The 22,956-nt window shown below is 44.0% G+C and overlaps 1 protein-coding gene across 3 annotated transcripts in view; it reads left to right on the forward strand.

The window, feature by feature from the left end:
* Positions 1-490: 490 nt before the first annotated feature.
* MPPED2 (metallophosphoesterase domain containing 2) overlaps positions 491-22,956 on the forward strand; it is a 110,052-nt gene continuing 87,586 nt past the window's right edge. The window contains exons 1-2 of one of the 3 annotated variants that reach the window (XM_049821128.1): positions 491-836; positions 5,959-6,202. In XM_049821128.1, coding sequence (XP_049677085.1) covers positions 6,075-6,202 — 128 coding nt within the window. In that variant the 5' untranslated portion in view covers positions 491-836; positions 5,959-6,074. Of the gene's footprint in view, positions 837-2,093; positions 2,116-3,142; positions 3,203-5,958; positions 6,203-22,956 lie in introns of those variants that run through there. The other 2 variants (XM_049821129.1, XM_049821130.1) reach the window with 2 other exon arrangements.

Here is a 22,956-nt window from a genome sequence, read left to right on the forward strand (position 1 = left end):
TCTACCGAAGGAGCAGAGCGCTGCATTAATACCTAACGATGAAAGGTGCGGAAGATGTGAAAACCTGTTTCGAGGATTTTTATTATTTTTTTTTTTTAAATTGTTGTTATTTATTTCTTTTATTATTTATTTAGGCAGAGGGAGAGCCCAGCAGCGATGCCTACTGCCGGGCCGGCTGTCTGTAAGGGGTGAGAGCCTGACGGGCTCCTGCCGCGGCCTCCCGGGCGCTGCCCCGCCGCGGTGGCGGCGGCGGGGGGGGGGGGGGGGTCCCGGAGGTCTCCGGGCACAGCCCTCCCCGCTCCCCCGGGGCTGTGGCAGCCGTCCCCCCCACACCCCCCCCCCCCCCCTTGACCCCGGCTGGGCGGCAGAGCCGCTGCTCCCTGCCGGCCTCTCCTGCCGGCTCGGCAGCGGGGGGGGGGGGGGGGGGAGGCTGTGCCGCACTTGGGAAATGCAGCAGCGATTCCTCCCTCCCTCCCTCCCTGCCCGGGGGGGTGAAGTGCGAGGCAGCGGGAGGAGCTGTGCGTGTGTGTGTGTGCGTGTGCGAGCAGCGCTCCGTGGCCGCCGTGTTTCCTGGTGCCTGCTCCCTGACCCCAGTGGCAGTCCCGCTCACTGCACCGCGCCCGCCCTCGCCGCCGCCGCCCCGCACCCGGAGCCCGAGCCGGAGCCAGACGCGGACCCGGACCCGGACCCGGACCCAGGCCGCCGCCGCCGGGCACCGCCGCGGGGTCGGGCGCAGGCTCTGCCCCGGCCGCGCCCCCGCAGCCCCATGGAGCGGCCCCGCTGCCCGCGCTGAAGGCATCCCCGACCCGCCCGCAGCGGCAGCCGGCGGAGGGAAGGTGAGCAGCCCCGGGTCGGTGTCTGCCTGCCGGGGGCGGGGGGGGGGGGGGGGCGGCGGGGGGCAGCGGCGCACAAAGCGGCGGGTTAGAGGTGCCGTGTCATGGACGAGAGCGGCGGCGGCGGCGGGGGGGGGGGGGGGGCGGCGAGGGGAGGGCGGGCAGGAGCTCCGGCGGCGGCGCCGGGGCCAGCCCTTCTGCAAACAATACTAAGGATAAAACTGGCCGCCGGTTCTCCCTTGCCTGCCCGCTGGGTCGGGTCGGGTCGGGTCGGTGCGGCCGCCCTTTCCCCGCAGCCCAAGCGGCTTTTTTTTTTCGGCGGCCGGCGCTGAGCGAGCCCGCCCTGCCCTCCTCCCCCAGGCCGTGCCCCCGCTGCCCTCCGCCGCCGCCTTGCGCCTCGGCCGGGGTGGGTTGGGGGAGCCGGGGGGCGGTGGTGGCTGCAGCCCTGGAAGTGGCCTGGGGGGCGGGAGGCGGTGTGGCGGCTCCTGGCTGGGGGTCGGGGGCGCCGCGGCGGGGCCGGGAGGGTAGGCCGGGGAGCATTGTGCTGGCTGGGGCCAGCGAGGGCGGGCGGCAGCGCCGAGCAGCCGGCGGGAGGACGGGGGACTCCGGGGCTCCTGGGGCGGAGGGAGCCGGGGGTTGCGGGTGAGGGGACGGGGACGGGGGGGGACACACACACACACGCAGACACACGCCGCAAAAGTAAGGAGGGTAAAGCGGGTTGCTTTGCCGTTCCCCGGCGGAGTTTCCCCTTCTGCCTTTCGCCGGCGGGAGAACCCGCTTCGAAACCCTGAGCCCGGAGGCCTCAAGCACTTGGAAACCTTCCGGGGGTGGGGGCGAGGGGCGGCGGACGGCGGCGTTGGCACTGCCGGAATAAAAAGCAGCCGGGCATCCCCCCCGCCCCGGCTCGCTGTGGAGTTTATTGCATATCCCCCCCCCCGAGCATCCTCCCACCCCCCCCAACCCAAATCATTTCGGTTCTGTGGCAGTGTGTGTGGGGGGGTGCGATGTGAACTTTGCGCGCCACGGCACGTAACGCACAAAAATTGCAAGAAATGCCCCCCCCCGCCCCCGGTGGCAAAGCCGGGGTTGGGGGGGGCGGGTAGGGCAGGGGGCGCGGGGCGGGGGCTGCGGCACACGCCGGGACGGGGCCGCGCCGGAGCCATTGGCCACCCAGAGCCATCAATCACCGGGGGGGGGGGGGGGGGGGGGCGAGCCCGGCGCCCCGCGGGGCCGCGGCCGGGGCGGCCCGTGAGGTGGAGGCGGGGAGCGGCGGGGAGCCCAGGTACCGGGGGGCGGCGGGGGGAAGGAGTCGGGGTCCGGGTGCGGGCCACCCCGCCCCCGGCCGGTGCCACCGCCTGGGACTCGGCGGGGAGGCTGGATGGAGCCCGGAGTTGGCCGCCAAGTGCGGCGCAGCCTGGCGGGGGCGGGGGGGGGGGGGGGGGGGCTGTCGGGGCAGGGGGTGGATAAGCCCCGGGGGGGGTGCGGGGGCGGGCGCCGGTGTTCGGGGGGGAGGTTGTTGCGGCGGCAGGTGCCCGCGCTCCGGGTGGGTGTAGCGCGTGTTGTGGCTGTAACGGTGTCGGGATGGTGGATGTATCTATCGCCAGAAGGTGCCGAGACGGGATTAACCCTTGCCGTCCCCTGCCTGTCGAAATTCTCTTTTGCAACCCGAGAGCAGCCGGAAGGCAAATTTTTGAAATTCAGATGAGGAAGGCGTAAATATTTTATTTGGGGGAAATGCGTTTTCCGCGTGCCCGTGCGCTTGGACGTGCGGGCGTGGAGCTGGTGCGCGTAGCCCGCCGTGAAATGCAACGTTGCCTCTTCACGTTACTTATCTGTGCGTGTTTTGTGGTAGCTTTTTTGACGCGGCGGTAGTATGCCGGTTTAAAATTAGCTGCGCTTGAGTTTGTGTCAGCCCTTTTATGAAAAAGTGCCGGTTTGTACCTGTAAAACCCAGCAGATGTATACAATAGCACATCTCCCGTCTCACGGTCGGTACAAATCCACGCTGGAAAAGGTTTGTTGCTCCCAGGACAACGGCTGTATGTGGGAAAACCCCAAATCTTCATTTAGTTTTTTAATATAGTCGTTCGTACTTAAAACTGCTACATAAGGTGTGGAAGATACCGCGCATTGCTTTACTTGACAGATGTGAAAAATAAGGCAACTTTTATTCTTTTGTACTCATCTCCTGTATGCGATCTTCAAAGAGTGATTGCTGTTGGGGGAAGGAAGGAGAACGGTAGTGATTCAAAGTAGACTTTTTAATTTTTTTTTTCTTTTTCTTGGGCCCCAAATAAATTTGTTCTTAAGGTTCTGAAGTGTTCAGCTTCTTTTTGATATTTTCTTCAGAGAAGTTCGCAGTAAAGAAGGTAATAATTAGATACTTCTGGTAGGCGAGCTGTAGTAGGTACTCTGTGGGGCACTAAATGGAAATGAGAGGATTGACACAGAAGCCAGCTTCAAATGTTACTGTTTTTCCAGTCCGGCATTTGTTGTTGAATTCCATTTTAGAAGAAGGCTTTGTCGGGCTTTGTCTTAATTTAAGTATAGAGATTTATTTTTAAGATTAAAGATTGGAACAATGGGAAGCAATTGCAGCTTATATACTTATGATCTTACTGAAAGTCAACTTTAAAGTATTTAATACAGCTATTCAAGTATCCCCTTATCATTTGTTTTATGCCAGTTAGTTGTAATTTCTTTCTGTAACATGGATTGTTATAAACCTTGTAAAAAATGCTTATTATCTTTATGTATAATTCACTCTCATGAACAAATGGGATTGTTTTTCCATGAGTGAACTATAATACGAAATTTAATGTTCTGACCTTTCTTATGCTAGATTACTGAAAATAGTGTGATTTAGCTTTTCTGAAAGCCCAAGCATATTTTTGTTGTTGGTTTAACGTGTTGTTTTATATTGTAGCTTTTAATTGCGAAAAAAATAACATTAGACATGTAATTTTCACACTACTTCTTAATTTATGCAGGCGTTAAAGTTCTTGCTGTGTAAAAGAAAAACTTAGTTGTTTTTTTTTTTTTTTTTTCCCTGGGAGCTTTGATGGCTAGCATTCTTGTTAATGACAGTCATTTCTCTAACAGGAAGATGTTTTCATTTGTATTTACTTTTCAGTGCAGGGCAATTATGCTGCTCTGTGTTGCACACTCTTCGTAGTTTCTATCTCAAAAGAATTACAGTACTTGGAACAGGACTGCAATTTGAAGCAGGTGTTGTGTTTTACTGTTATGCAAAATAACACTAAAATATAATTGTAAGGGAAATTAAGGAAACAGCTGCAAACTTGGTGGGGTAACCACTACATTATGGTTCGTGAGCAGTTGTTCCACGTTGCACGCATCTTGCATCATGTCTAACGCAGTAAAGATTTGGTTTAGTAAAGCTCACCTTGCTGATTTTTACTCCTGAAACTGTTGCGTTTATTCTTATGAGAGGGGATTAGTGCAAAGACCAGACCATAATCTTAGTTACAGAGATGTGCTGCCTCACTAGTGACTCAGTTTTAAAATGGGAACTTTATGGTTTAGTTTCATCTTCATCTTCCCCCCCCCCGCCAATGCTAAAGAAGATGAAGGATAGAACCCAATTACTGGAATGAAGGTTGCAGAATGTCTTAACCCAACTAACATATGGAAGCCTACACAGGCCTGAGGTTGTAAAATAGTAAAATAAATGGCCTATAGCAGGCCATCTGCCATTTGCAGGGCATTTTTATCGTGCTTCATGCCAAAGTGGAAATTAGTCTTTGTATTAAAAATATATTTTGAATACAAATCAAAGATTCCAAATGTTTAACGTTACACATGGCAAACACATTTCTATCGGGGAGCGAAGAGAAGTCCAGGAATATCACACTGGAAAAATATTGCTCGGTTTGATGCTCAGGGCTCAAGTCATTCTCTTTGCTTTCCTATCTCTTTGTCTTCCCAGTAAGCACTGGTGTACTTTTGTAAATTACACACCAGATACAAAAAATCCACTGTTGCGTATGGCAGCTAAAGGTAGTGGTGTGTGTGTGGGGGGTGTGATCAACTGATGCAAAGTGTCATGATTTCATATAAGTCCTTGCAGCTAGCTAGGTAGCGTGCTCCAGCTGAGGATCTGCCTCGTAAACAGGGCTTTTATAGAGTTGCTCATCTTGAAAATATTCTTCGAACATCAGCTGATCAATTTTCACAAATTCCCTCTGAAAGGAAGGCAGCTGAGGTATCCTCAGTGTATTGATTGAAGAAATTGAAGCTCAGATTCTGTGCAGGGAACTCAACAGAGAGGAGGTTTGCGAAGTTTCTGGCTGTTGGACCTGCACTCGTATTGTAGAATGCTTCCAGTCTTAACGCAAAATGTGTTTAAGAGCACTTTGAAGAAGTGAAAGATGGGGATGCGTAGAGAGGGAAGAGCATATTTCTTTCATCTTACATAGAAATATTTATACATAAAATCGCACTTAAATCTGTCAGATAAATCATTACTGTCTGGTGATGAATCCAAACCAGTTTCATTGCTAGTGCACTGTAACAGGGATATTTTGTTAACGTTGTCGAGATACTAGCCTTTCTCTGGACGAGTAAATACTTTGATTCAAAGGTATTTGGGTGTACCTTTTGCTATGCCATTTTAACATTTTCTGCTTTGCATCAGCTTCTCCTAAGTCTCTCAGATGTAACTTATTTTGTAAAGCTAAAACAGGGCCTTGAAAACAAGCCTGCGTATTTGTGGAAAGCCATTTGTCCTTCAGGAAACTGGGTCCACTTGTTAATTTTCATGGTTGCAATTAGCACAAGATGTTACTTCAAATAAAGAATAGTAAAGTAAATGCGGAGTATTTAACTGGAGCTTTCAACGCAGATTTTTTTTTTTTTTTTCCTGAAGATGAAGCCTTACTTTAAGCATTCATCCTTCAGATGTATTTAATGATGATGGAGTGAAATGATGAGGTAATTAAAAAAAATGGGAATAGTAATGCTTTGAGAGTTAGGTGATGGGTACATCAAAAATATAGAAAAGGGTCTTTGAATGGAAATCGGGAGAGGATAGAGTAATACGTCTGCATATGTTTACATCTCCTCTGAGTTTATAGCAGCGTGTGCTGTCTTTCTCTCCTGGCAGAGGTCCACGGAGTTGATGAGGAGCTGCTGGGAGTCGGGAGCTGCCTGGAACACAATGCCCTACCCCGCTCCTGGCCTTGGGAAGTTGTGAGCTGCTCATGTCCATAAGGAGGAAGGATGGCTCATGGAATTCCTTCACAAGGCAAAGTTACCATCACGGTGGATGAATACAGCTCCAACCCAACGCAGGCGTTTACACACTACAACATTAATCAGAGCAGGTTCCAGCCTCCGCATGTGCATATGTGAGTATTCCCGACACTGCCTTTGTGTGCGTGCGTGCGTGTGTGCGTCTGCGTGTGCCTTGAAAGTGAGAACTGCTGCTGGAGGGCTGGGTTGAAAGCTGGAGAAATTGGTTAGGCGCATCAGCTGATAGGCAAAACGGTTATGGGCTGTCTTCCGCGGGGTGTCTGAGAAAGACTGCTCCATCGTCTCCTGGAGATAGCTCTTTGCCACCGACTTTGAGAACCTTGCCCCGGCGATGGGCAATGGGGCACGTTTTCTGAAACTTGTCACTGTACTGATCTCACTTTGACTCGCCTGAGGGACCCGTCGCTTTAAAATTTAAGCTCCCTTCCCCCAGCCCTTACACTCAGCTGCGAAATAGGCCTAATTGGGACTAATTGTCCCCCCTGATCACTGAATCTTTTGTCCTCCTGGTTGCGAGTGGAACGTGTGCCGCATGCTGCATTCCACTCGCAACCCGCAGCACAAAGGACTCGGGGGGCTGCCCAGTAGTTCCTCCCAAGAAATACAAATAACGGCGTTAAAACAACGTCCCTGGCCCGAGCTTAAACCACCAAAAGCATGGGAAGTGGGGAGCTGAAGGCTTCTTGCCTCACCTTGTTATTCCTGGGTATTGTATGAGGCGCAGGATCGTTCTGCTGCGCAGCACCTAGCACAATGGTTTGTGTTAAGAGCTAAGTACCAGTTTTAACTCTGAATTTCCTTTCCATTGTTTAGTTAGGGTTGATCTTTATCTGTCGGTTATTTCTGTGAACGGTTCTTTTTCTTTTAACATTAATAGACTGAAAAGCACGTGAAACTAAAACAAAGACGACATCTCTTGACCTCCTGCGTGCCATTGTTAGTCAGGATTTTGAACGATGCCACACTATTGAATTTGATAAGGATTTTGCATAATAAGGGGGGAAAAGTTGTATGGTACTTCATTGCATTTTTGTTATGTAGAAGCCTGCCGGAAGAGTCACAATGTAGGAGTTCAGCACCTTCTAATAGGATTTCTTGTCCTTACAATCTTCCTAAAGCCAACTTCAGGAAGGATGCTGAAGAGTGTCTGTCCTGCATGTGACTTTTCAAGGTGGAAAAAGTTTTCATGAATTACGTTTGATGTATTACTACAACGATGATGTAACTCTTTTAGAAATATTTCCATTTCTCGATTCACTTTTCAGACCTTTCGTCAGGAAATTTCTGTTGCATGTTTTGCACTCCAGACTGCACTTCTGACTGACATTAAGTACAAATTGTATGTAGAGTATGAATTTGGAACAAACAGAAGAAATGCAGAAAGCAGTTTTAAAGAACCCCTTCTAACTGACGTTGATTTCAGTGGGAGCTGATTTTATAGGACTAAGTGTGGTGTTCAACATTGTAAAAATTGCCCATGCTTTGTTTCAACACTCCAAAACATTTATACAGCTACTTTTCTAATAATTTGTGTATCTCTTGAACGATAATGGACTTGACAGATGTCTTAAAAGATACATTACTTGTTTGGAGAAATTGTAATTGAAATAAATACTGAAACTACGAAGTACGGTATGATGACAGTATTTTAAAGAATTTTTAACTGAAAGACTGCAGCTTTCTTAAAACCAGTAATTTGGTTTCAAGGAAGGGTGTGGCATACTAAAAGGCAGATCAAAATTTAGAAAAATTAGGAAGGGCGTTAGTCTCAGATTTACAACGGAAGCAAAGAAAATTTGCAGTGCAGGAGGTGAGTTCAGGTGTCGGGCTGGATAGCAAATTATAGGGTTTAGAAAACCTGTTGAGGAAAAACTGACAGGATCCTACCAGGTGTCTAGAGTTGTGGGTAGAAGAAAGCAAGGAAGTGAAGATAGGACTATGGCTGTGGGTTGTGTGGTGGCAAGAACAGCAGAGTTATTTCTGGGGAGGAGAGACTAGATTGCATGGTAGCTTCAGAAGGGGTCCTTATTTGTCTTCCCAATGTTTTGTAATGGAAGCATGCATATTTCTGAAAGGAGATGTCATCAAGCGAGAAACCTGAACAAATAAATTGGTAAAAGCGGTATTAACAAAGAAACCATGATCTTTTTATCCTGTTGTATCTTTGCTAGGGCCACATTGCTGCAGCTGCCAGGATTGTTTGATGTGATTTGGTTTTACATTCCGTTTTGCTTTTTTGCCATCTTAAAGTAAAGCATCCATATTTTTTTTTTTTCTAAGAGGGAGTTCAAGGATGTTTTATTCTTCTCTAGTGAAAAATTATTTAAAAAATCATGGGAAGATGAGAAATGAGTGAAGCAACACGGGAGCTCAGCGTTATGAGGTGTATGTGAATAGCTGGGCAATACATTGTTACAGGGCCCTGCTGCATACCATAAATCAGTAGCTGGGTGCAGCTTAAGGACAATGTTCTTTTCAAAAGGAAATAATCTTTTTAAAAGCAATTTCTTCATGGATATGTGTCTTCATGTGCAAAGGTGAGGACTGGATTCTTGGTGTACACCAAGCTATTCTAGTATCCTTTGGGCCCAACTCTCGTCTCACATAGAGTGAATGGAGAGTCTGTGGAATATCACCAGCATAAACCTGGTGGTTAAGGCACTACTGGCGTTGCTCCGCCTGTTCTGTGGGACACGTGTCCCGCGCTTTTTCTTTGGCTTTCATTTTGTGCCTTTCACATGGCAGTGTCATGTAGTTTGATCAGCAGGGATACAGTTCTCTTTTGTCATCTTTATATGTATTTTTACACTAGCGCTGCTTGGTGAATCTGTTTAAGTGTACTGTCAGGTAAATAACAGTGAATTAAAGCTCCCTTTGCTTGGGCTGGCTGTGGCAGTAGTTTTGTCAGTTACTTAAGCTCTGGTCTAATTTAACTTTTGAATCAGTTTGTCCAGTCTTTGTATTTCTCTACTAATGAATGTTTGAACACGTGTTCTAAAGACAATTTTTACTGTACGATTATTTTGGATAAAGTGATATAATGTTAAATATTGTCATCTTGAAGCAATGCTCCCACCTACAGGTTTCACTTATTTTCTGAAGATGTTATAAAATGTTTGTATTTGAGTGCTTTCTACAAGTAGTGTTTACTTTCAGTTAGTTTTAATTAACTGCATCACCTTTGTTTGCTGCTTTAAAGGGCAGGTGCAAAATAATAACAATTATAATGTGCCTGCCTTTGCTTCTTAATGATTATTAATCTTTGGAAAGTCTTCGTACTTTCTTGGTTTTTGTCAGGAATTGTGACTTCAAAGAGGTAAATGCTTCTTGTTCTTTTTGGTGTAGTGCTGCCAAGTATTATAAAGTTTAAAAAAACCCCCAAAACTCGCAAGCCTGTTTAGACCCTTGAGATGTTCTGTACAAGGCTATGGTCAGTGGTGCCAACAATACCAGTGAGCAGCGGAGTAGGATGCAGCCTGGGGACAGGATGGGCACCCGCAGGAGGAGCTGGCAGCCTGGGGTGCAGGTATGCTTTAAGCTGTAGAAGGCTTCATCCTGTGAAACCGTGGCCTCAAAGTAGAGAGGATAGAGAAAATTTCCACTATTGTAAGCAAACAGTAGGAAAAAAGTAAAAATGACTAAACTTAAAAGATAATTGAATTCATCAGATATATTTGTCATTTGCTTAGGGTGATCTCTCTCTTTTTTTTTTTTTTTTTTTTGGTAAGACCATTTTTGGTTTTGTGGCTGGTGGTTTTTTTTCCCCCTTCTTTTAACTCAGCAGCTTTACAGCAGCCAACACAGTGGGTCTTCAAACTATTTTAATTTAACTGGAATTACTAAGGCTCAGTTTTGTGGAACCTTCCCATCTCACCTGGTGTTTTTCCTCAGTCCAGTGGAAAGGAGCTGAGAAGAAAGTGGGACAAATCCGAATGGAAAATTGTTCACTTAAGTTTTAACCAGAGGGAAGAATCTTTCTGTTTTGAGTACAACACACCATTTACTTTCACAGGGGAAAAAAAGGGGAGAGTGTAATAAACTTTGTGTATCTGTCATGGAAAAAGCCTTTTTGACAGGCCCAGCTGGTAAGAGTGAGGGGGTTTTGTGGAGATAAACTAGCTGTAGCCCAAGCTGCTGCAGGCTGAGCCTTTTAGAGGAGTTCTTCAGCTTTTTTCTGGTCTCACCAGAATGGCTTGGTGGCTTGTTTTTAGGATGCTTGGAGTACACATTAAGACTCTGGTATGGTTTAAATTCAGTAGTAGGGGAGTAAGAAAGACAGAGGTTTCTGTGCCAGAGCAAAAGTCTTCTAAATGAGTTTATGCATACCTGGAGATACATTGAACAATCTGTAACTGTATAATTTTACTGCCTTTTCTGTACTGGAGTAATTCCCCATGTGAGTATTCTTATTTTAAAACAAAGAGTCTAAACAGCGTTTTGTATTATTAGGACTATATATGTATGGTTGAATAAAGTATTTAAATGTATGAGTGTGTGTAAATGTGTATATATAATAATAATAGTAATATAAAAATATAGCTGTATAATCATGGAAGAAAAAACTTTCAACTGTGACGAAGCCTTAAATTGTTAAAACCCAGAGCTCTTATTAGACTACTAACCTTGAGAAATAGGATCTTGCATATTTTTTTTTCTTGGGGAAACCATCCTGCATTTAATGGGTTTTATAAACTCCCACTGAGATTAGTGGGAAATCATGCATTTGATTTGTAATACTCTCAACTTTTGTTTCATATAACGTGTGTGATATTTAGGGGGAGGGAGAAAAAGTTGGCATTAGTAGAATATGGACTCATTTGACATTTACAGAATAGTGGAGTTCGTGCATGTAATAATATCGGTTGAGAGAATACAGAGATTCAGTCTTAAGCTAGTTAGCTATACCTAGTGTGACTGGGCAGGCTATTTCAGCTGATACTGGTGTGACAGAGGATCACAGTTTTGGCGGAAATTGTTGCTTTGTCCGTTAATAACACTTCTTACAAAAGCATACATAGCTTGTGACCACCTGAGTTCCTTTTCACTACTTATTTTTCTAAATAAATTAAAAAAACCCAGTACTCCCTGAAACAATCAAGTCACATTTAAGCTTTAATTGTGAAAACATGAGTATATACTGAATGAGTGTAGTTAAAGCTTGAGCCTTACTTTTGGACACGGGGAATTTTACTGGGGTCGTGCCTCACCATCAGTCAGCTTACCTTTGTGCAGTTTCAGTCTCCTTTCCCTCTGTGGTCCCTCAATGGCTTGGGCTGCTACTGAAACACAGCAGCTTACAACCTGGTGCGTTACGTAAAACAAACCCGTTTTTCTGAAGCCAACAGCAGCAGCCCTTCAACAGCTGCCCCGAAGCAGCTGAGCTCTCCCTGCAGCAGCGTGGGGATTCCAGCAGAAAGGGGAGGAGGGCGACAGCTGTAGGTGAGAACCCTTACAGCTGTCCCAAAATAAATAGTCCCCACTCAAGAAGAGGGCCATTAACTGATTGCATCTTCTGATTCTCCTGCCATAGAACGATGGAAGCTGAGTTGCAAAGATGCTAATTTTAATCGTCATAAAGAAGACTCTTTTTACTGGAGTGTGTGCATATGTGTATGTCTGTGTGAGTTAAGATCTCTACTGATCTTAATGATTTTACATTATTTAAAGTTACTTATTTTGCCCAAATCTAAGCATAAGTTCTAAACTTGAATTTTACATGTAAAGTGAGAACAAAAAACTTTTTCATGAGGGTACACTTAATATTTAAAGACTTTTGAGATGCTGGACTGGAGCTTGCTGAAAGTGAAGTGTTCATACAGTGGTGATATAAGGCTCAGGGATTGCAGTTTCGTAGTTAAAACTCAAATTTAGGCCCCTTGTATTGTGTTTATGCTGTTCAGTCATAATATGCTAAACTCTCTTGAAAAATTGATTACGTTCCTCACCTCCCTTTTTGTCATTGTAAAAGGGAATTATACCAACCTACCTTTAAAAAAATGTTGGAAAATCCCTGGAAGGCAGATGCTGTAGAAGTGCCATTATTATAAATGTAGGACAGGTTTAAAATAATTTTTTTGGTCACCATTACCCTCTTAGTTACTATATATTTCCACATTGCCCTGTCCTAAGATGGAAGCCAGGTCTGGTTTAAATTGGTGATAAAACCTTTACCTCTAGTGGTGGTGGAAACAGGCTGCTAGAGCAGTCTCCATGCCCATCAAAATCAATCGGTCCCCTCCATATGAGCTATCGGCCTTGTGCAGTTACAGTTGTCTGAATGTAAAAGCGGTGCCTGTGGGTTACTTGCAGGGCTGGAAGGGGAGAAGTTCTTGATAGACAGACCTCAGCGCTGAACCTGGCGCATCCCAGCTGCTCGTTCCTGCCCCCGTGCCGCTCAGATTGCCACCTCCCCGGTAGCGTTGGCAGAGCCTTTTGCGAGGCTGCTGGGTAGATCGTACCACTGAAATGGTCTAGGTTAAAAACGGCCATTCAGTGGTGTGGTGGTGGTTTTTGTGTTTGTTTGCTTGTTTTTTCCAGTTAGATACTTTCAGCGGTCTCGTTTCAGTAACTGAGTACTGTAAGTGGAAGTTTTCATTACATGAGCTGATTCTACGTTATAGTATTGCCCATGTAGTTCATTTAGTGGTCAGTCATACTGAGTGACGGTTGACGTACAGTTTCATATCTATGTACAATATACAGTGTGTTCTCACCCTGTGGGAGGTGTGTGATGGGATCTGACCAGGAGCGCTTTCGGCAGCAGTGGTCCCTACCGCGGTACCTTGTGCTAGAGGGAGACTGCTCATCGAGGGAGTTCTTCTTTTCTCTGAAGTAGTTGGGCAAAAAAGGTCAATATACAGTACTGCCAGGATGTTGTACTGTCACTGGAAGTTTGTAGTTTCCTTTTTTAAAATATCAGGGCAGTAGGGATATTGTTGTGGGAAGCAGCAGATTCTTGCTTTTGAGTAATGCTTGAAGGGTGAGAGTGCGATCTGTCCTGTGAAACCACTTCTAGAGCCTAGATTTCCAAACAGGGAGTTAATACCTCACTAAATTTGCAGGCCCCACAGTGGGGGAATCCCATTGTAGAGTTTTTGGCTCATGGTTTTCTCCTAGTGGCAGAATGAGGCTGGTCCTCCCTGCCAGCAGTGATGAGAGGGCACGTTCCCTGTGACGGATGGCTATTCCAAACCCAAGGAAAGTGCTGCACCTACCTGGCGCGCATCTTGTTATTTTATTTTGCAAATCTTCGTTTGAATATCTCGTTGAACAAATAAGCAAAAGGAAAGCCCTGTAAACAATTCGGATTCAGAGGTCTGTGTTAAACTACTATATGCAGCTTCTTTCTTATGTTTGATGCAGCACTCTTTCAGAAGTACTGAAGTGTTGGTGATGAATGTCGATTTTGTCCTGAATGTTGCACGGTAACTTTTTGAGTTTACATTTCCAATCCTGAGCTAGCAGAGGTGGCTTAATTTCTGCGTCGGTTGACTGGCATGGGTATCTATGGAAAAATTTAGAAATGGAGGGCCAGCCTGTCTCCTTCCCAAAAGAGCATCTGACGAGTTTCGTTTTGAGTTCCGTAAGATGTCGCGGCATAGCTTGAGAAAATAAACGTGCTTAGGTGTAGTAGAAATACAGTGAGGCAGGGATATTTATTTAAAACGTGCATCTCTTACAGCAAGCTACGAAGTTACCTCTTTGAAGATGCAGTAAGTTTGGCGGAGGGGTCGGTTACTTGCGTTGCCCCAAGTGATGAATGGTAGCAGAGAAGGTGGAGTGCCAGTGTTGGACAGTAAGTCCCCTCAGTCTTGCATGGTAAAAACATTCACCTCTTAACTCATGCCAGGTTTTCCAAGTCCCTAGAAAGGATTCCATCAGGTTGTGAGTTTTGGTCCTTGAAGCAATGGCTTCTTGTTTCCAGTGGTTTGAATAGTATTTGGCATATGGAGTTGTAGCTTCATGGACTTCGTTGTGATTTTTTTCTGCTTGCGGAAGGCCTGATACTGGCTTTCTGATCTTTTCCGTAATGTGTACGTGCAGAGCAGTGCAAAATAGAGGAAGGAGGTAAGCATGTCTGCATATATACCTGCACATATTTCATAGAAGATACTTCAGAAGATATAAAGAGCTTGTTGTTTGATGGGATTTGGAAATTCAGGTCTTGCCTATTTACTTGCAGTTTTGATGTGGGCTGTTAAGATCGCAATTTTTAGGTCTTATGTTGCAGAGGGCAAGTTTTGTGATACTCTGTGTGGTTGTTCATATTATGAGGAAGCTGTGGCCAAAACGTGTGTGTTCAAAACACTGAAGTCAAACCGGTTCTATCCTGTAGTAAATGTGACGAGACTTCATTTAATGATTTTTATTCTGATGCCTTTTTCAAACAAAAAGACAGCCTATGATAGTCTTGTACCTAGTAACATGTACAGTAAACATGCCCAGAGCAGTATCAAGTGGTTAGAGCAGAAAACTGCAAGTCTGGATTCCAAACAATAAACTTTAGGTACCTGGAGTTGCAGTCGTTTTATTTATCTCCTGAAGAGTTGACCATAAAGCTTAGTCTTAACCTCCATAAACCTGGAGATTTCTCCTGGCACATCAGCTGTATGTGTCCTGCAGCATCTGCTGCATGAAGGTTGGCTGAAACAAAATGCTGGTGGATGAGCGTTGGTGTTGCATGCTGCTGCTGAAGCTTTCAGGCTGGGGGCAGAGAGGATGGCTAGAGAGCGAGTCAACGCGTAATCCCCAAATACAGTTGTCCTCTTCATAACTCTGATGGGTCAAGCCCATGTTACTTCTTTCTCTTGTCTCGAGGATCAGAATGCCATCAACAGTTCACCTGTGTACTCTTCACTGACAGGGAAGTGCTTGCCTCTATTTCTATACGCTCTATTTTATAATGGGCATATTTTCTAAATTTAAATCATTATGTTGAGGGGAGAGAGACAAATAAGAAAACCAGAAAATCCCAATTCTCTCCTCTTTTTACCAAAAGATTGTTTAAATGATTGTGCCGTGTGGTGTCTTGTGATTTTTTTTATTTTTTTATTTTTTTTTTTTTTGGTCACAGGTTGTGGATTTCATATTCCCAGACCCTCTCTTCCTTGCATGCTGCTTGACATTAGGGCTACAGAGATTCCACTGCATGTTGACAAGGAAAAAACAGTACTGGAGGCTTCCTTGCAGCAGAGTCCCCACTTACTGTACTGGGCATTAACTTACATCCAGCACATTAGACTTAAAAGCACACAGCCATTAAATGTAGCAGTCCCTTCCCAGGAGGGCAGCAGATGGAGAGAGAATGGGGGAGGGAAGGAGAAAGGAGTATGATAGAGGGACTTTATCTGATGTATTTGTAAGCCAGGAAACTTGCTATTTACCACGTTTACAATTTCTCTGGTATAAGGAATTGAGTGTAGTGACTGGGAGCATCAGGGTCAGCACATTACTTCTAAATGTTTAGCTATTGTATCAGTTTATGGGAAGGAAAAGGTGCTAGTCCAGTATATCTTCCCTCATGCTCCTTTTATATAGGGAGCACAAAGAAAAAAGTCATTACTTTTTAATTACTCTAGGCTTCTTTGTTTCTTAAAGCACATTCACTTTTGACCAGCAGTGAGAATTACCAAAGGGTTATTTTCTTTCCTGTGAATGGTAAAGTAGTAGTTTGGGGGAAAAGAATTGTTCAGAATTAAAATATCATGTGGTCCAGTATATTTAATAAATAGGAGCCTTGTCCTATACTTGTTAAATGCAGTGATCAGTGACAGTCTTAGTGCTTCCAGTGGGACAGGACTAGTCACTTAGAGATGCCACATTAAGTGACTCCCTCAATTTTAAGCTATCATTCTTTCAGGGACTTCTTTTCTTTGGTTGCTAACGAGGTACATATAAGATTATGGTAATTAACAGATATTAAAGAAGAGGGAAATTTCATCTTTGTGGTTTGTTTATATTGTAAATTTCAAGTCAGCCAGGCATTCGCTTTTCCTCCTGCTGGAAAGGAGTGAATAAATGAAAACTAAATAAATAGATAATTATTCATTAAAAAAATCATATAGAACTCGGGTGTAATTTTTGAAATTACTTGAAAAGTTTTAAAATAAATTGCTTTCATTTTGATTATATCTCTTGACATTAGTTTGATTTTCCATTGTCTTTTGTTTGTTAAACAGTGATGTTTGCAGCTCTGAAAGGAAGGCATGTTTACAAGAAGAACAAATTTTGTCCTGCTATCATTATTGTTCTATACCTTGAAAGCTTCCACTTAGGACACCCTCTTTGGGTTACTGAGGGAGAGTTATAAAGTTCTTAAGACAGTTTTTCTGGTAGAAATGTTGTGAGTATAATGAGGATGCACAGATCAAATACTGTAATACAAGTTTCAGAGAATTAAAATGATGATGACAGTCCTCTAGGGGTGGTATATGATTTTTTTTTTATTCCCCCCCCCCATGACCTTTGGTGGTGTTCTGCTTGGCTACTTTGCATTGCTGCTTTGTGAGAGTGCTGCTGCGTTAATGGAAGGATCACACATACTGTTCCTTTCAGAACCTGATAGATCATCTTGGCAGCAAAATGAAGACCTTTAACTCTTGGAGTTTTCATCATTTGTTGTTAGTTATCTATTACCATAAAATCTGTGCCTTCAAGAAAACAGGTTGTTTTTAAAATGTAGGTAAGTAGAGTAGAGCCTTCATTTTCTCTGAGCCAGAGGAGAAAGGAAATCCCTGGTATTGGTTTCAGGGAATTTTAAATGATCTCTGTATAGGGGGATTTTGTTTTGTTTTCAGGCTTATTCATTTTAGATATCATTAATACAGAGCTTATTTTCCTGAAAAGAATCCTTGCATTCAGTCTAGGTTGTCAAGAAGGATATTAATTTAAGTTGAAAATTAACTTTGGATCACCTGGCTTCCTTGATTATCTGTTCACACCATCGTTTAATAACTGTGATATGCAGAAGTCACTATTTTCAGTCAGTATTTCTCTTAGAAGGTTTTAAGACCTCATTTTACAGAAAGAGAAAGACCTTTTATGAATCATTTTATTCAGTGCAGAGTTAAAAGGTGTAAACTGAAACACATAGAGTCAGGAAGTTGGTAGAGGTTTTTTTTTAATTAATTAGTTAAAATTAAATGGGGCTATATAGAAGATTTGGTACAAGAAGTGGCAGTTTTCTGGATATCTCTTTATAAAGAGGCAATGGAATTTCTTTAGGGTCCAGACACTTGTCCAATAAAATAGAAGAGGAATGTACTGGAGGTGACTAATATGGAATAAATTGAAGATGAGAAATGGATAAATGCTCTCAAACACCCAGAAATAACTAGAGATAAGATGTTGGCCTAAACTATAGTTCTTAGCACACCTTGCACCTGCAGCTGTATTTCATTTGTTACGATTTTACTGTCTGCATATGTGTTTAAAGGCAATCTTGCTCTAGCATGAAGCGTGGCAGTAATATATGGCACATTATAGCTGCAGCAGTAGTATCACAGTCTGTCTTTCAGGTTTGTATGTGTTTTATTATTTTCCTAACAAAAGCTTTTTTGGATTTTGAGCTTCCAGACTTACGCCTTGTAGTTGTTCACAAGGGAATCTGGCAATGCTGACCAAGAGGTTATACGTTAACATACCGAGGCAAGGTCATCTGAACCTTTCAGTGCTGTGCCCAGAACCTAGCGGCTTTAAAGGCACACTTTTTTTTTTTTTTTTATTCTTTACAATTTTTCTTCTTTTGGGCTTAGTGTGCTTGTGAGCAGTGTCAGACAGTGCACTGGGAACAAATTCTCTTTTTCCACGTATGCACACAGAGCTATTGTAGTTACTGTTAGAGCTTCCCTCATAAGTTCCCCACAAATGACTGTCGTCTCTTACCTGTAGGGACTTCACGTGGAACCAGGAGGGTAGATTAGTCTCTGCCTCCATTCAAACTAGAGTTTCTTCAGAGAACACCAGTTGCTGTGGTGGTCTTTTTACGTGAATGTCTTTATAGGAACTAAAGCACAGTCCTTTGTGTTTTTTTTTAAGGCCCCAAACAGCTGTCGGGGGTAGAATTTCTGTTCATTTAGGGTCAGATTATTAGACAATGAGCTCTAAATGAAAAATCGGGTATACTGCTATCTATCCACTGATTCATCTAATCTTAAACAATATACTGTGCATTCATAGGGCATGAAGAGCGCTGACCAGTAGGTTCAAAGAATTTATGGATTTTAATTCCTCTCTATTTTCCAAGCAGAAAAAGGCAGAGAACTAGGAGTTAAAATGTTGGTTCCCTGATGGTGTAGCAAGTATATTATGTATCAGCTACATGGGTTTGCTGCTGGAGTTGCCAACCCCAGTGTTCTGATTTTAGGACTCTCCTGAAGGATGTTATCCTGCAGAAGGAACAGTGGAACGGAGCCTGAACTGCCTTAGTTTAAACTTCAGTACATTAGTCCAAATGAAAATCGGCTTCAGTTTACTTGAATTCTTTGACTTGAAACAGTGATAGTCAAGAACCATGGTATATGGGTGGCTATATCTGGGAGAAGGATGGAAGACAGAGTAAAACCTAGACTGTCCTTATTTAATTTGTTGCCAAACATGGGTCAACACCCTGGCTCAGAGTGGGCAATGACGCTTGTTAGCAGCAGTGCTCCAAGTACTCGCATACCAAAGTTACATTAGGCAGCATTTAAACAAATATTTTTAAATGTTTATCTGAATTTGCAGTTGGTTTTGGTCCAGTGCTGTAGAAGGGTTGTGTTACTATACATGTGACTACAGATGAGACTACCGGTGTTCTTCGAGCATGACGACGTTGAGGTCCGTTCTCCGTGAACATTGTCTGTTTCACCCGTTGCCAGTTTTCAGTAGTCATACCACAGTATCTCCTAGTTGCAAGAGGCGTTGTGGCTACTGCCGTTAGTTGCAACTTGAGATTTTGGTGATGTTGGTTCAATGGTCTTGCAGATCTCGTATCTGAAAGGGCTTTTAAAAACAGGTGGGGTATAGTATTAAAGCAGTGACTACATAGGGCCTAGCAAAAAATATTTTCTGTTTGTCTTACTGATGCTGCTGCCTGTGTTTTTGAAATAAAGTCTTCTGATCCATTACACAGCTACGCTTCTGCTTTCTCTGACGAGCCTTATGACTGTATTTTGGACATGTCTTCTGCAACGTGCGATACAGCTGCCAGTGACTTGGCAGCTTAATCAAGTTAGGAGTTCAACTGTACGAAGGAAAAAGAAACCTTATTCATTAACCTTCATGTATCTTTTGGTAATTAGTAAAGGTGGTATGGGTAATTACAAAAAAGACTTGAAGGTAAATTGAGACATTTTAGTAGGCATTTCCCCCACCGTGAGAATCTGACTGTGATGGTATGGGGGGACACCAGCCCACATGTGCAATTTAAATAGGTCTGGATTCTGCATTATAAATATGCACCGGATGCAGGGGAGAAAACCAGCACGTTCTCTCAGGATGCTGTTAGGGCCAGGCAGAATCTCATTAGGGACAACTTCAAAGATCAGTTCCTCATGTCCATAAAAACAAGTGTAAATTATCTTCTGTGAGCCTGCTGTTAGCAGTTGCACTGTTACATTATGCATGATTCTAGACTGCACATGGTATGAACAAACTGCACTATGTTTCATTAGTGTGTTTCATTTTTATGCTAAGCCTGGCAACTTTGCTATTTATTGGTGGTGTTTTGGCTAATACGCTATTTGACTTAGAATTTCCTGTTATATTAGCTGTCGGTAGTGACACAACACCTGAAAAGGACTTTTAAGGTTCTACAGTGCTTATGTTTTTACATAGCAGTAGCATGTAGACAACTCCCTGCATTGACACCTTTACTTGCTTTCTCATTCTTCTTGCTTCCTGCACTTAGTAAGAAGGTGGCTGGCTGCTCCTGACTCTCTTGGAGTGAGTCTTGAAGGAGCTTTCTGTGATGCTGCTTTGCAGCACTTGACCTAAATCTTTATGAAAATAATAAGACGGTAGAACTTCAATAACTTTTGCTTTCACTGAGCTACATACTCCATCATATAGATTTGAAAGGCCAGTTTGTAATGGTTGCTGGAGAAGTGTTTTGAAATAGTGACGTACAACCTCTGTGCCTGGAAGTTTTGTCACAGGTTTCAGCGAGATCAAGATTTTTCAAGTTTAAGTCTTCATTATCCTTGCAGGAACAGTAAGATGCTGTGGAATATTTTCCTGAACTGAGCTATAGTGCTAAAAAGGGAAAAAAAAAATGTAAATTTTTTTTTTTATTTGTGGCATTTCTGCCTTTTTTATATGGCTTAATCACTGATGAAACCACGCTAGGAAAGCATTCACTTGCACACTTAGTCAAGGCTCACCACTGCCTTCAGATGGGATGTTAAACTCCTGAACGGGTCAGCAATCCGATTTGCACTGTGGTTTCACAAAGACATGCAACCTGGGGCTGCTTTAAGCTGCTCAAACCAACATCCCTTGTAACATCCACTGTGGTTTGAGAGCTGGCTCAAGCCACTGCTTGTTAAATTCATAATGACAATGAGTGTGTGAAGCCACGGTTTTATGAGGGCTTTTTTGCTTCCTGTTTTTTTTGGGGTGGTGATACTGCCAACTTGAATAGCCCTCACTCCTTTGCACTGCTGTTCTGTTCTCCGACGTGTCTGTGTTGTACGTGTAACATAATTGGGAATTCAGAATAATCCCCTGGAGTGAGAGGGAGAGAAACTCTGTGTAGCCCGGTTGAGTTCTCCGGTCCTGTTCACCGTCCGTCCCTGCAGACAGTTGCTCTGGCACAAGAGGGGAGACTGCTGAAGCAGGAGCCAGCCACAGCGGGACAGGGCTGGGGGCTGCAGAGGCTGGCACTGCTGCTGGAAGGCAGGAGTATCAAACTGCGTACCCCCACTGGTTAGTAGTGGACTTGTGTTCAACCTACGGCTGACTTTGCATTTCGTTTGCAGAACTACTTCAAGGAGACGTAGCCATGAAATCGTTGGTTTGTGTGTCTTGTGGTGTCGGATGGTTTAGAGTTCACTGTGTAGGTGAATTGCAAAGCTGGAATGAACCCACGAGACTTTTGTGTAATTTCCAAACAAGATGTAAAGAATTCCCCGCTCTTGTTCAAAGCTACAAGAGTAATCTGAGGTAATTTCTACATCCTGAAGGGCCTGAGCGCCCCTATGGAGATCAGTGGGAATATGACTTTCTGCAGGGCCAGCGTAGTGCTTTAAAGCGTGGAGAGCGCTGAGCTGCCAACGGTCCTGCTGGGGTTGCCACAACGAAGGACGATGCAAGGCGCTGGTCGGTGCAAGGATTCAGAAGTAGTACCCCGTTTTGAACTGTAGGATAGCGTCTCTAGACCTTCCCTGGTACTGAGGCCTCTGGGGAGCTGCAGGCACTCAGTGTGGTCCCACTTGAGGCTGTGCTGATGGGATGGAATGAATGAAGAGTGGTCTTTGTCCTGTGCAGTCTTGGATAGGATGTTCTTCTCTCCTTGAAAACCTTAATCCTCGTTTAGAGCTCCTACCTGGGGCTCCCCTGGAGGAAAGGGCAGTTAGTCTGAACAGAGGCCAAATCTATTTCAGTGAAGTTTGTTAGTATAGTTCTAATGTTAATCATGTTAACAGATCCACCTAATGAGGACACAGATTATGCTGGTAAAAAAGGTTATACTCTTGACAGCAGGCAGCCAGATGGAGAAAAATTATGGAAGCAAAAGTTTTGCTCCTTCCTGGCTTTAGGGTTTTTTCTGTTTGTTTCATGTATATTGGATCTTTTACTGTTATAAAAACATTACAAAAATAATTTTCTCTAACTGACATCACTTTCTAGTGCAGAATTTTCTGAATTTTAATTAAATTAAAAAACGTTGAGTTCTTTACTCTGGAAAACTCCCAGCCACTTCAGCTGCCTTTGAAAATCTAATGAGCAAAAAAGCCTCCTTTAATTTTTATTTTTTTTTTTTCTGCTCACCAGGTGTAATAGAGGAGAATTTGAGCTTTTTTTCCCCCTGTGATTAAAAAACAAAGGAATCAAAAAACCCATGTGGTGTATATTTGTTTCTACATGTGTGTATCTATGTACATATACATATAGTTGCTGGCTTACCTGTTGCCCAGAGAGAATGTATACATGCAGTAATAGCTTTGCCGTTCTCTGGAAGCTTGCTTGCTTTCGACATTCTCTTGACTTCAGTTTTAAAGCACGTAAAACCCCAACGTGGTTTGTTATCTTGCTAAGGAGTGATCAGTTTCATTAGAAGTTCAAGACTGCATTGGGAGGAAGTCTTCATTTAACATCATTGTTTAGGTCTGGCTCTTTGTCTGACCATAGCAGACAATGTTTGAAACAGCGATAAGATAAGAAGTGGCAGTGATAGCCGTGCTGCAGGGTTACTGGAAGGGCATGAAACAGCATCTGGCCATAGGACTTTAGAGGTCTGATTCTTAGTTGTAATGGGTGATTGAAATGTTCTTCTCGTAGAGTTGGCAGTTAATGTGGCATTCATGTCAGGGTGTCCCTTAGGAAAAAATGAAGTGGTTGTAGGAAAACAAAAAAAAGCAAAGTCTGTAAAACTGAGCAGAGCATAACTGTTTTTCATATACAGCATGGTCACTTGCTGCTTGTAAAGTTCGAATAAATACATGAGAACATGTAAGGATACAGTTTTGTTCAAGGAAGTTACCAAAAAAAAAAAAAAGGAGTAACAAAAAAGTTTGGACGGTTAGGACTGAGATGCTGGGAAAGAAAGGTGTGAAGAAGGTTGTGAAATACAACCCCTTAGCACAATAAAGAAACTCCAGTCAGGGCTCTTATTATCTCAACATATTAAAGTTAATTGCTTTGCTTTTTT

Source organism: Accipiter gentilis, chromosome 17, assembly GCF_929443795.1.
Source record: "Accipiter gentilis chromosome 17, bAccGen1.1, whole genome shotgun sequence".
Taxonomy (NCBI): Eukaryota; Metazoa; Chordata; class Aves; order Accipitriformes; family Accipitridae; genus Astur; species Astur gentilis.